This window comes from Carassius carassius, chromosome 39 (genome assembly GCF_963082965.1).
Source record: "Carassius carassius chromosome 39, fCarCar2.1, whole genome shotgun sequence".
NCBI classification, from domain to species: Eukaryota; Metazoa; Chordata; class Actinopteri; order Cypriniformes; family Cyprinidae; genus Carassius; species Carassius carassius.
The window spans coordinates 28,821,079-28,834,575 of NC_081793.1; the positions used below are offsets into that span (position 1 = coordinate 28,821,079).

The following is a 13,497-nucleotide window of genomic DNA, read 5'->3' on the forward strand; positions in this document are numbered from 1 at the left end:
GTCGCTGTGATCAAAACTGTTTCTCACAATGTGAAGAGGTGTTGTTTTACACAACTTTTGAGGAGTTTGAAGAAGTGCGTAACAGACATTTCATAAAGACTCTAAAGAATCATAGTACCAACTTGTGGAAAATGAGCATCCGACGTCCCCTTTAACTGTTTATTTACATTTTTACATTTTACGAAAAAGTTAAATAATCCATACTGTATAATACATCTCATACGTTGTACTATTGTGTGATTCAGGGATTCAGATCTTATAGAGTTGTTTAAGGCTGCCAGGACTGATTCTGTGTGCTTGCGTGTGTGTGTGTGTGTGTGTGTGTGTGTGTTTGTGATTAATCTGGTTTTTATTTTGTATTGTGTGTTTGAGGAACCTGTCTTTCCGGTCCGTGTTGTGAACACATCAGTTGTTTGTTTTGGATCAAACAGGTTAAAAGGATCCTGACACACTTTAACTACTGTGTGTGTGTGTGTGTGTGAGAGAGAGAACACACTCTCTGGATTGTCAGAGTAGCTGAGGTGAAGGAACAGATTAAAAATCTTTTAACAGCCAGGGTGATTTGTCTCTTTACATTTTATTTAATCAGTTTTTAGACATTAAAGGGAAGATTTCTATTAGATTTTTTGTAATATTTATTGGAATTAATAGATTTAAATATAATATATATATAACACTGCTGTTCAAACGTTTGTGATCAGTAAGTTTTTTAATGTTTTTTAAAGAGGTCTCTTCTCACCAAGGCTGTATCTGATCAAAAATACAGTGAAGTGAAGTGACATTCAGCCAAGTACGGTGACCCATACTCAGAATTTGTGCTCTGCATTTAACCCATCCGAAGTGCACACACACAGAGCAGTGAACACACACACACACTGTGAACACACACCCGGAGCAGTGTTCATCATTTATGTTGCGGCGCCCGGGGAGCAGTTGGGGGTTCGATGCCTTGCTCAAGGGCACCTAAGTCGTGGTATTGAGGGTGGAGAGAGAACTGTACATGCACTCCCCCCACCCACAATTCCTGCCGACCCGGGACTCGAACTCACAACCTTTCGATTGGTAGTCCGACTCTCTAACCATTAGGCCACGACTTCCCACTAATACAGTAAAAATTGTGAAATATTATCATAATTTAAAATATCTCTATTCTATGTTAATATATATTAAATGTTGTTTATTAAAAAATGTATTTTCAGCATCATTACTCCAGTCTTCAGTGTCACATGATCTTCATTCTAATATACTGATTTATAATTAATGTCGGAAACATTTGTGCTGCTTAATATTATTTTGGGACCTGTGATACTTTTTCAGGATTTTTACCAACCTTAAACTTTTGAACAGTAGAGTAATTTGTTACAAAATACTCATTGTTGCAATTAATAGATTTAAACAATATAAATATATATAGATAGATATAGATATAGAGGCCTATAATTTTTGTTATTCTTGGTCTTACACCACTGGCTGTTCTCACTAAGGTCCTGTAGAACTTCCTGTTTTTTTTACACTGATCTTTAGTATCAGCTGCTTGCTGTAGGTTTATATTTTTCTGTTCTTCACTTTATCTGTTAATTAACTCTTTCATTCATTGTCAGTCAGTTCCAGGTTAACATCAGAGCGCCACCTGCAGGATCAGTACCACACACACACACACACACACACACACATAAAGTTTTAAAGATCATCTGTGAATCCTGACAAATAAAATGCATCACAGATTCCACAGAAATATTGTGCAGCACGACTGTGTTCAACACTGATAATAATCAGAAATATTATCATGATTTCTGAAGATCATGTGACACTGAAGACTGGAGGAATGATGCTGAAAATACAGCGGAGCATCACAGAAATAAATTACACTTTAACACAGATTCACATAGAAAACAGATGTTTTACAGTAGAATAATATTTCAGAATTGTACTGTATTTTTGATCAATTAAAAGCAGCCCATGTGAGCTGGAGAGACTCTTTCAGAAGCACTGGAGATCTTCTATCTGAGGTGTGTGTGCTGCTGTAGAGATCTGAGTGAAGATGTGTGTGTGATTGCTGTCGTTCCTGTCGGTCTGGTCTCATTCCTGACCCGTTCTCTCGTGCGTCTCTGTTCTCATCATGGCTCTGTGGAAGAGAAAGCTTCAGATCTCCACCAGACGTAAGAGGAAAGTGCTTGAGTAAGACTTCAGTGTGATTTTACTGATTGATTTCTGCGAGTCTCCTGCGGGCCGTGAGTGTTTCTGTGTCGGACACACACTTGTGTCGTGTGTATTATGTCTGTGGTGTGTGTGTGGCTGGTCCGGATGCTTCAGTGTAGCTCAGGCTATCTTATTTCATATTTCATAAAATATCTTATTTTTGCAGAAAGTAAAGTCTATTTTTTGGACTGTAAATATGTTTTCTGTTGTGACATTACTTTCAATTCCCCCACAATTTTCCTTTTTTTGGTATTATTCTCAGGTTTTTCTCAGTGTGGATTGTCATTAAAATATTGAATACATTTATACGTTGTTTTACTCAACTGCAGGTCGCTCTGGAAGAAAACTGTAAATATATTAACTTGACCTGAGCTGAACTGGATTAATTTCAGCTGTTGTTATGATTTCTGTCACATGACACCGACATTAAATTCCTCTCTCTCTCTCTCTCTCTCTCTCTCTCTCTCTCTGTGTGTGTGTGTGTTAATATGCTTGTCTGAATCCCAGCATGTTCAGTGTTTCTCTAATCAGTGATCACTCTGTCTTTCAGGGCAGAGAAGACTGAAGTGCTGAGTGAAGATCTGCTGCAGGTGAGACACGTGTGTGTGTGTGTGTGTGTGTTCATAACTGAGTGTGTGTATGTGTGTGTGTGTGTGTGTGTTCATTACTGAGTGTGTGTGTGTTCATAACGGAGTGTGTGTGTGTGTGTGTTCATAACGGAGTGTGTGTGTGTGTGTGTTCATAACTGAGTGTGTGTATGTGTGTGTGTGTGTGTTCATTACTGAGTGTGTGTGTGTTCATAACGGAGTGTGTGTGTGTGTTCATAACGGAGTGTGTGTGTGTGTGTTCATAACGGAGTGTGTGTGTGTGTGTGTGTGTTCATAACGGAGTGTGTGTGTGTGTGTGTTCATAACGGAGTGTGTGTGTGTGTGTTCATTACTGAGTGTGTGTGTGTGTGTGTGTGTGTGTGTGTGTGTGTGTTCATAATGGAGTGTGTGTGTGTGTGTGTGTGTGTTCATAACGGAGTGTGTGTGTGTGTGTGTTCATTACTTAGTGTGTGTGTGTTCATAACGGAGTGTGTGTGTGTGTGTATGTGTGTGTGTGTTCATTACTGAGTGTGTGTGTGTGTGTGTGTGTGTGTTCATAACGGAGTGTGTGTGTGTGTTCATAACGGAGTGTGTGTGTGTGTGTTCATTACTTAGTGTGTGTGTGTTCATAACGGAGTGTGTGTGTGTGTGTGTGTTCATTACTGAGTGTGTGTGTCTGTGTGTTCATTACTTAGTGTGTGTGTGTGTTCATAACGGAGTGTGTGTGTGTTCATTACTGAGTGTGTGTGTGTTCATAACGGAGTGTGTGTGTGTGTGTGTGTGCAGGTGGAGAAGCGTCTGGAGCTGGTTAAGCAGGTGTCTCACAGCACTCATAAGAGGTTGACCGGGTGTCTGCAGGGTCAGCAGGGTGTGGATGTGGAAAAGCGCTCCGTTCGCTCGCCTTCAGTAAGTCACACAGTCAACGAACAATTCCTGCACTGGTCTGAATCAGTCCGACGACTCATTCACTGAATCAACTCACTAAATCAACTCACTGAATCAACTCACTGAATCAACTCACTGAATCAACTCACTGAACTGCAAGTCATCATTATTTTCAGCAATTAAAATGATGAAAATTTTGTTACTGAGATTTCATGAATGTTGTTGTTGACTTTATTTAATTTAATTTACTTTAATTCATTTAGTTTTGTGGAACTGACCTTCATTCTGTTCCACAGGGGGGAAGAAATGCATTTCTCATTTCTGTTTTGATCCTAATTATTAAAATTAATATTTTTAGTTTTAAAATTAGTTGCTGTATTACAATGAAAAAATAAAGTGTATATATATATATATATTGTTGTATTTTTGTTTTTTGTTTTTTTCTATAAATCCAACACAAGAATCTTGTAGTTTGGGGGTTACCTGCGGTCTGCACTAGTATTTGAAAAGCAAACAAAGACATGTTTATGAAAGTTTGTTTTCATTTAACTTAAAATTTAAATTCAGTATCACCCGTCTGCGTGTGTCCAGCCAACAGAAAAATAATGTTACAAATCAGCATCAGATAAAGGCAGGACAAAAATACTTCAAAATATATTAAATATTTTTAAAATGCTACAATATATATTATTTTAGCATATATATTATATTTAAACAGGATTTTATTTATTTATTTTTTATTAATAATATTTATTTTTTCATTTAGCTCTTTCATTGCAGTGCCCATGACAGTAAAAAACAAAAGTATCACATGTGTGATGGCTGCACTATGCCTATTTTTGAAATTGTTGCTTTTACAGTAATTATTTTCCATAACATTTCCATAAAAATGTGTATACTGTGATATATATTTCGATATACATTTTAGGACAGTGTGTGCATGTACTGATGTGTGTGTGTGTGTTTTCAGCAGAAGAAGCTTCCTCTGACGTCTCTGGCTCAGTGTCTGGTGGAAGGAGCAGCGGTTCTGGGTGACGACTCTCTGCTGGGGTGAGAGATTTAACAATGACAGAAAGCATGCTTTTAGGGTCTGTATGTCATTCTGTGTGTGTGCAGGAAGATGCTGAAGATCTGTGGAGACACCGAGGACAAACTCGCTCAAGAGCTTCTGCTGTTTGAGCTCCAGATCGAGCGAGACGTCGTTGAGCCGCTCTTCACTCTCTCCGAGGTGTGTGTGTGTGTAATAATAATAATATACTGTTATTCTGATCCACACTAATGTAGTGAAATAATGTAAATAATACAACAGATAATAGTGGTCCTGGATGATGATTGGTTGCTCCAGTATTTTAAAGATATAATCAAAAGGGTTGAACGACTTTGAGCTAAAATATTTACTTTAATATATTACATACAAATTCATGCAGTGCTTTAATTCTTGTTTTTGATTTGAAAATTATTTATTTACTTTTTTGTAAATTTTTTATAAAAATAAACAATTACTTATTCAAAAATAAATAATAAAATTTTATGTAAATATATAAATTCTATTTTTATAAGTATAATCGAAAAATCTATTTTATTCATTTACAAAAATATTTTAATTTATTTAATTTTTTCCCTCCGTTAACCCCAGATTTGGAAACCCTGTGCCTGCGCTTGAGTCAAAATATTGTGTTATATTTGCATAAATCTTTTGTAAAAGCAGTAAAACTGACATTTTTCTGTTTCAATGTGTATTTATGTATTGTTTCTCAAAGGTTGAGATTCCCAACATTCAGAAGCAAAGAAAACATTTAGCCAAACTCGTACTGGACATGGATTCTGCTCGCACACGGTGAGAAACTCACACGTTTATCCAGACATCTAAACAAGGACATATAATTATAATTGCTAATTAAACTTGAGATCACATTGACATCAGATGAGATGTTCAGAATTCTGATTGATGTTACTGCTGGTTTTAGTCGAGTTGCATTGTGGGATACAGTATCTCCTCCAAACCTCTAGGTGGCACCAGTCGACCAAATCTTCAACGCTGACTAATAAGGACATGCCCACCGGGGCCAAAGTCGACGCCCTCAGGGAGGAGATGGAGGAGGCGGCCAATCGCATGGAGATCTGTAGAGTGGGTGGAGCTTATCAGACTCTCTTTCTCTATTATATCATGCATACTGTAAAAAAGCAGCATCATGTTTAATGTCAATGTTTTTCAGGACCAGCTCTCAGCGGATATGTATAGTTTCGTGGCCAAAGAAATTGACTATGCAAACTACTTCCAGACGGTGAGTGTGTTGACTCTGTTCAGACGGAAAGCTTGCCTTTTTATCGTTAACATCTCTCTGTCGCTCTGTTCAGCTGATCGAGGTCCAGGCCGAGTACCACAGGAAGTCTTTGGAGCTGCTCCAGAACGTTCTGCCGCAGATTAAAGCGCAACAGGGTGAGAATCATGAATAAACATCAGAAACAGAAGGAACGGAATAAACCTGGAAACACCAGCAGATTTTAGTCTTACAAATGACATCGTATCTCTCTCAGTTTATAATAATAATCTATTATTTAATCATATATTATTATGACACGTATATATATATATATATATATATTATTTAATGTGATAATATATTACTATAAATTAACTAGTTATATATCATTTAATATTATAATGTTATAATAATAAAATGATTAATTTAATATGATTGTAACATATCTTTATATTTTTGTAATTTGTAATGTTAATAGAAATAATTGTACTAGTTTATTAATTTAAAAATATATAAATATTATGAATAATATTTTAATAATTTAAATGTATATATGAATAATATAAATGAATTTATAATTAAATATTAAATCATTTAATTAAATAATATATCATATTTTATTTTTGTATGATATATTATTATTATTATATAATAATTATATAATTTAATATTATTACATAATATTTTATTTTTAATTTTGAAATTATTATAGAATGTAATATTATAATATGATATTTTATTTTATTATTATATAATATTTTTATCATTTGGTTAATAGTTAAGTTATTATATAATATTATTACAATTATATAATATTTTAATAGTCATATTATTATAAATTAATTAATTATATGTCATTTAATGTTATTTAAAATATGAATGTTATAATAATACAATTATAAGTTCATATAATATGGTATATTTGGTATATAAATAAATAATTGTACTTGTTTATTAACATTATTAATAATATTTTAATAATTTTAATGTAAAATAATTATAATAATATAAATTAATTAATAATACAAATTTTAATAATTTAATTAAATAATATTATATTGTATTTGAAAATGATATGATATATGATATGATATAAATTTAATATTACATAATATTTTATTATAATTGTGAAATTATTAAATAATTTTATATTATTATTATTATATCATGTTTTATCATTTGGTTAATTGTTAAAAATGATATAATATTATATTTTAGTGTTAGTATTATCATATAATATTTGTAAAATTATATAATATTTTAATAGTCATAATCTGAACCCTAAATGGCCTGTTTGGTGTGGTTTTGTCAGTAAAGTGTGTGTGGTTTGTGTTTCAGAGTCATGGGTGGAGAAGCCGTGTTACGGGAAGCCGTTAAAGGAACATCTGTCTCTGAGCGGGAGAGACATCGCCTTCCCCATCGAAGCGTGTGTGACCACGCTGCTGGACTGCGGTCTTCAGGAGGAGGTGACTGATCACTGTCCACAGCACATCACTATCTCTATATGACTGAATGTCTATCTCTATGCTCTGAATCCACCTGTGCATGAGTGTAAATGCATGTGATTATATACGAGAGCATATTTTGTGTGTGTGTTTGCGTCAGGGTTTGTTTCGGGTTGCTCCGTCTGCCTCGAAGCTGAAGAAGCTGAAGGCGTCTCTGGACTGCGGCGTGATGGACTTTCAGGAATATTCTGCAGATCCTCACGCCATCGCAGGTGAGATTCCCCTCCGCTTGTTTTTAACCATCAGATGGACGCTCCTGTTGGCAGCTCAGCGAGTGTGTGTGTGTGTGTGTGTGTGCTGTGCAGGTGCTCTGAAATCATACCTGCGGGAGCTGCCCGAACCCCTGCTGACCTTTGACCTGTATGAGGAGTGGATTCAGGCATCAAAGTGAGTTAAAGTGACATTAATATTAACAGAAGTTTCTAGTATGTAATGTAGTTATTCAGGAAGTGTGTGTGTGTGTGTGTGTTGACTGCAGTATTGCGGATCAGGACATGCGTCTGCAGGCGTTGTTATCGACCAGTGAGAAACTTCCTACAGCAAACAGCAACAACTTCAAGTGAGTCCAAATATATTAATACCCTATATATAGTACATTAAGGCTTTATATAAGGACACATTTTATGATTCATTAAGGTATAATTTATATATAGAATATTAATATATACTTTAATGTAATCATATGATTCAAAATGTAAACAAAATAAATTTATATTATACATTTGCATATATCATTATAGTATGTATATATATATATATAGTATATAATTTTAAATAATAATTGAATTAAAAATAAATGTAAACAAAATTGTGTAATATATAATTGTTAAGTTGCAATGATTATACTTATATGTAATTATTTATTTATTAACATTTTAATTGATTGATAGATAGATTTCACACTCTAATGTATCACTGATCTTGTTTGATTTCCAGGTATTTGATCAAATTTCTTTCCAAGCTGAACGAGTTTCAGGATTACAATAAAATGACGCCAGGAAACATTGCGATCGTTCTGGGGCCAAACCTGCTGTGGGCGAATACAGAGGGGTGAGTGACACACACACACACACACACACACACACACACACACACACACACGCACACACACACACACACACACACACACACACACACGCACACACACACACAGACGCACACACACACACACACACGCACACACACAGATGCACACACACACACACACGCACACACACACACACACACACACACACACACACACACACACACACACACACACACAGACGCACACACGCACACACACAGACAGACACACACACACACGCACACACAAACACACACACACTCACACACGCACACAGACAGACGCACACACACACACACAGACGCACACACACAGACGCACATACACACACACACGCACACACACAGACGCACACACACACACACACACACACACACTCACACACACTCACGCACACACACGCACACACACTCACTCACACACACACACACACACGCACACACACACACACACGCACACACACACACACACACACACACAGACGCACACACACACACACGCACACACACACACACACACACGCACACACACACACGCACACACACTCACACACACACTCACGCACACACACACACACACACGCACACACACTCACTCACACACACACACACACACACACGCACACACACACACACACACACACACACACGCACACACACACACACACGCACACACACACACACACACGCACACACACACACACACACACACACAAACACACACTTACTCAAACACTCATGTCTCACTGTGTCTCAGGAACATGACGGAGATGATGACGACCGTCTCGCTGCAGATCGTGGCCATCATTGAGCCGCTGATCCAGCATGCTGACTGGTTCTTCCCCGGAGGTCAGGAACATGACCCTTCACTACAATTACAACCATAAAAAAAACTAAACATTTTGTTACTTGAAACAAAATAATCTGAAATAAAATATTTTTTTTCAATCTTGAAATAAAAACTTTTATTTCAGCTAGTTGCCAAGACAATTACTGAAATTACTCAAATAAATAAATGAATAAATAGAAATGAATAAATAGCTATTTAGACATTAAACAAAGAGAAACAACATAACTTCTAAAATTAAACCGAAATTCAAATAAAAACAGAAAATAATAAAATAATATATTACATAAAATTAATAAATAGCTATTTAGAAATTAAGAAAACAGTAAAAAATAGAAACAACAAAATTACTAAAATTAAACTGAAATTACAAACATTAATCTAGTCACAGTAATTTGCGTAATGTTGAAAAATTTGTTTATATATACATCGTAAAATTGTATTTAAAATAAATTATTTAAAATGTTTATTTTATATGCAACTTTGTTAGTATAAATTATTAATAATATTTAATTATATATTTAATATACTTGCATATAATTATTAATTTATAAATGTATGTAAGTGTGTATTTAGGTTTTACTTTACATTTAACTTTTTAGAAGTAAGAACTGATTTGTATTTGTTGTTGAAGATTTTTATTTTATTTTATACATTGACATAATGAAACGTTTAATGCACTTCATGATGTTATAATAACAACAAATGCAGTATGTTTTCTTTTTCTTTGCATTTTATATCAATATAGTACAAGATTAAAAGTAGTCTGATTACATTTCCTACAATGTGTCATGTTGTTTGTTATCAGTAACGGATTACAGTTTCTCTGACAGCTACTGCTTTTGCGATACGGTGACAATACCAATCTATTTTGTGTGCGCAGAGATTGAGTTTAACGTCACAGGAAACTACGGAAGCCCCGTTCACACCAATCACAACGCCAACTACAGCTCCATGCCATCGCCAGACCTGGACCAATCAGATCGCAGACAGCAGGACCAGAGCCGACGCCCACTCAGCGTCGCCACCGACAACATGATGCTGGAGTTCTACAAGAAAGACGGGTGCGTTGTGTGTACTTCATGTGTCCGTGTGCATGCGCTCCTCTCCTCACTTTGGGTTTGAATCACTGATGCTTCTGCTTTTCTTCCACTAATGCAGCATTAGGAAAATTCAGAGGTACGGTGAAGCTTCTACCTTGTCCTGTTCTGTCCTGATTTACTGCAAACCTGCTGATTCTCAACGCTGGTGTTGCATTTCTGAAATTGCAAATTAATTCATTTTAGAGGTGTTTTAGTATATCAGTCAGAGTACACTATTTAAGATTAAATTGTTTTTTTGTTAATGAAAGAAGTCTCTTATTCTCATTAAGGCTGCTTTTATTTTATCAAAACTACTGTGAAAAATGATGAAATATTTTTACAATTTAATACAACCATTTGCAATGTGAATATCTATTTAACTTTAATTTATTTCTGTGATGCTCCGCTGTATTTTCAGCATCATTCCTCCAGTCTCCAGTGTCACATGATCTTCAGAAATCTGAATAATATGATGATTTACTGCTCAAGAAACATTTCTGATTATTATCAATTTTGAAAACAGTTGTGCCGCACAATATTTTTGTGGAAACTGTGATGCATTTTATATTTCAAGATTCACAGATGAATAGAAAGTTAAAAGAACAACATTTATTTAAAACAGAAAGCTTTCATTACATTATTAATGTCTTTACTGTCACTTTTGAGCAATTTAATGCATCTTTGCTTGAAACAAATATTGGCGAGCAACCCAGGAACGAAAAGTTACAAAAGTTTTTTTTTTTCTTACCGGCCCAAATGCTGCAAATGGGATGTTTGTTGTTGATAAAATGTGTGGGATGTGATTGGCTGTGCCTCTGCCCCATTACAGTATGGGAGTGCGAGTGATGGACACCTCCTGGGTTGCTCGCCGAGGCTCCTCCTCCTCGTCTCGTAAGAGTTCATCGACTCCTCCCAGCCTTCAGCCGCCCTCTGATTCGCTGAACCCCGAGCAGCCGGCCGATGTCTCCACCTCCCCCTCACAGACCCCGCCCCCAATCACCGGCGATAGGACCAGGTAAAACAGAGGCAACCAATAGGAATCAACGCACATGTCACATGACTGCTGCTCGTTTCAGTTCAGCCAGCTGAGATCATCATGAATATTAATGTCAGATTATACAGTATTTAAATATAATCAAATACAATTTGTGATTGAAAGCAGAGATTAAAGCAAATAAATATTACATTTTGATAATATTAATGAATTAGTTGGCTGAACTGAAACTGGAGTTGTTCTTCTTCTTCCTCTCTTTAATTCAAATTTTTTAATCATGTTATTCTAAAGCATTATTCACTGATTATCTTTCTCTCTGCTGTGGTACATGATGACAGATTTTGCATTTCTGCATGAACTATTCCTTTATTTATTTTCTCTCTGTTTTGTTGACTGTGTGAATCCGCTTTATTTTGCAATATTTTAATATCCTTGATATCTCATCATCACACGCTCCTCCACGCTGTATGTTCAGAGTCACTCTTCAAAACATATCAATATATCTGTGGAAAATTATACAGTAGCTCAGTTAACTTGTGCTCAAATTTATTATTCATTTTAATTATGAATATTATATAGTAGTATTAATATGAATCATAAATCATCTTAAATTTAATTATAATTAATTAATCTATACTAGTAAATATTAATACAATTCATTATATTAATATTGATTCATAATAAATATTATTTATTACATAAATATTAACAATGATTTAATAATTGATGATTAAATCCTGAGAATTGAATAATTGATCATTATAATTAGTATAATTAGTGCTGGATAACAATTAATTGCATTGAAAATAAAATGTATGTTTACATAATATATATGTGTGTACTGTATATTTATTATGTATATATAAATACACACGTATGTATGTATGTATATATTAAAAAATATATAATTAATTCATAATTTATATAAATAAAAAATAATCATTTATTGATATTTATTAATATGAAATAATTATATAATCGAAGTATAATATTTAATATTTAATTTATAGTTATTGATTATTATATTAATTAATTAATTGAATTAAAATGAATAAATATTAAATTGTAATTGAATTAGTTACTATTTTATTAGAACTTATGAATTCTAGTAGTACATAATAATAGACAATTATTTATTATTTGACTGACTGTTAAATAATAATTGAATCATTGCAAATAATAATTTAATTATAGTGAATTAATATTTATAAATATTAAAATAATTAATTATTGAATAAGTATTAATAAACATAAAAAAATACTCATTATGATATTCATTAATATAAATGATTAATTTATTGTTTCGATTAGAATTATCAGTAAATTTTAAATTTAAAGAGAAAGTTTAAAAATACTAAAAAAAAATTTGAAATGTGAAATTTGAGAATATATATTAAATGATTTTTAAATAAATATTCATTCACTAATATTATGAATATTAATTATTAACTTTAATTAGCTGAAGTACGTCAGCACAGAAAATAAAATTGCACTAATGTTGGGATGATAATGACACGAATGCTGTTGATGGAGCTGGATGCACAGTTCTCAGAGGACCCCTGTTTTATCTCCCAATCTTGCGAATCTTTTCAGCTCTGACGAGGCGTCATCCAATCTCTTGGACTCCTGTCTCGTCTGCCCCTCCCCTGAGGAGGAGCGTCCACCCCCTCCGTACCCGTTCCCTGTCTCCTCCTCTTCCTCCTTCTCCTCCTCCTCCTCCTTGTTCTCTGTCTCTCACCTTCGAGTGCGTCCCGAATGCGTCCCTCCCTCGGCGTTCAGCCGCTGGTCCGTGTACAGCCCTCCGCCTCCGCCCCTCCTGTCCTCCACCTCTCTAGACATCAACTCCAACCCCAAACCCAGTGTCCTGCACCTGTCCAAGCAGGGCTCTCTGCCCACCGAGCCGTCCCCCCCGCACGCACCCGTTTACATCAAACCCCCCCTCGCTCCCTGCCTCTCCACCCTCAGCCCTCATTCTGCTGCGCCGCTGTGGGCCGCCTGCAGCCGAGAGAGGGGACTCAGAGTGCCTAGGTAACTACCCACTGACCCCACTAACTAGTCCAGCAGAACCA

General features: G+C 35.2%; 2 protein-coding genes across 7 annotated transcripts in view; both read left to right on the forward strand.

Annotated features, from left to right (window-relative positions):
- LOC132121744 (rho GTPase-activating protein 44-like) overlaps nucleotides 1-13,497 on the forward strand; it is a 33,627-nt gene that overhangs the window by 13,798 nt on the left and 6,332 nt on the right. For 2 of the 6 annotated variants that reach the window (XM_059531485.1, XM_059531480.1), the window contains exons 1-18: nucleotides 2,072-2,178; nucleotides 2,750-2,789; nucleotides 3,573-3,692; nucleotides 4,642-4,721; nucleotides 4,788-4,899; nucleotides 5,432-5,508; nucleotides 5,682-5,799; nucleotides 5,888-5,956; nucleotides 6,030-6,111; nucleotides 7,274-7,401; nucleotides 7,541-7,652; nucleotides 7,746-7,827; nucleotides 7,919-7,999; nucleotides 8,377-8,490; nucleotides 9,263-9,354; nucleotides 10,236-10,416; nucleotides 10,514-10,531; nucleotides 11,264-11,449. In XM_059531485.1, the coding sequence (XP_059387468.1) occupies nucleotides 2,120-2,178; nucleotides 2,750-2,789; nucleotides 3,573-3,692; nucleotides 4,642-4,721; nucleotides 4,788-4,899; nucleotides 5,432-5,508; nucleotides 5,682-5,799; nucleotides 5,888-5,956; nucleotides 6,030-6,111; nucleotides 7,274-7,401; nucleotides 7,541-7,652; nucleotides 7,746-7,827; nucleotides 7,919-7,999; nucleotides 8,377-8,490; nucleotides 9,263-9,354; nucleotides 10,236-10,416; nucleotides 10,514-10,531; nucleotides 11,264-11,449 (1,751 nt within the window). In that variant the 5' untranslated portion in view covers nucleotides 2,072-2,119. Of the gene's footprint in view, nucleotides 1-2,071; nucleotides 2,179-2,749; nucleotides 2,790-3,572; nucleotides 3,693-4,641; nucleotides 4,722-4,787; nucleotides 4,900-5,431; nucleotides 5,509-5,681; nucleotides 5,800-5,887; nucleotides 5,957-6,029; nucleotides 6,112-7,273; nucleotides 7,402-7,540; nucleotides 7,653-7,745; nucleotides 7,828-7,918; nucleotides 8,000-8,376; nucleotides 8,491-9,262; nucleotides 9,355-10,235; nucleotides 10,417-10,513; nucleotides 10,532-11,263; nucleotides 11,450-13,497 lie in introns of those variants that run through there. The other 4 variants (XM_059531481.1, XM_059531482.1, XM_059531484.1 and 1 more) reach the window with 4 other exon arrangements.
- Nucleotides 12,905-13,497, forward strand: part of LOC132121747 (uncharacterized) — a 1,190-nt gene continuing 597 nt past the window's right edge. The window contains exon 1 of the mRNA XM_059531489.1: nucleotides 12,905-13,497. This exon is cut by the window's right edge and continues 597 nt beyond it. Within this exon, the coding sequence (XP_059387472.1) occupies nucleotides 12,966-13,460 (495 nt within the window). The 5' untranslated portion in view covers nucleotides 12,905-12,965 and the 3' untranslated portion in view covers nucleotides 13,461-13,497.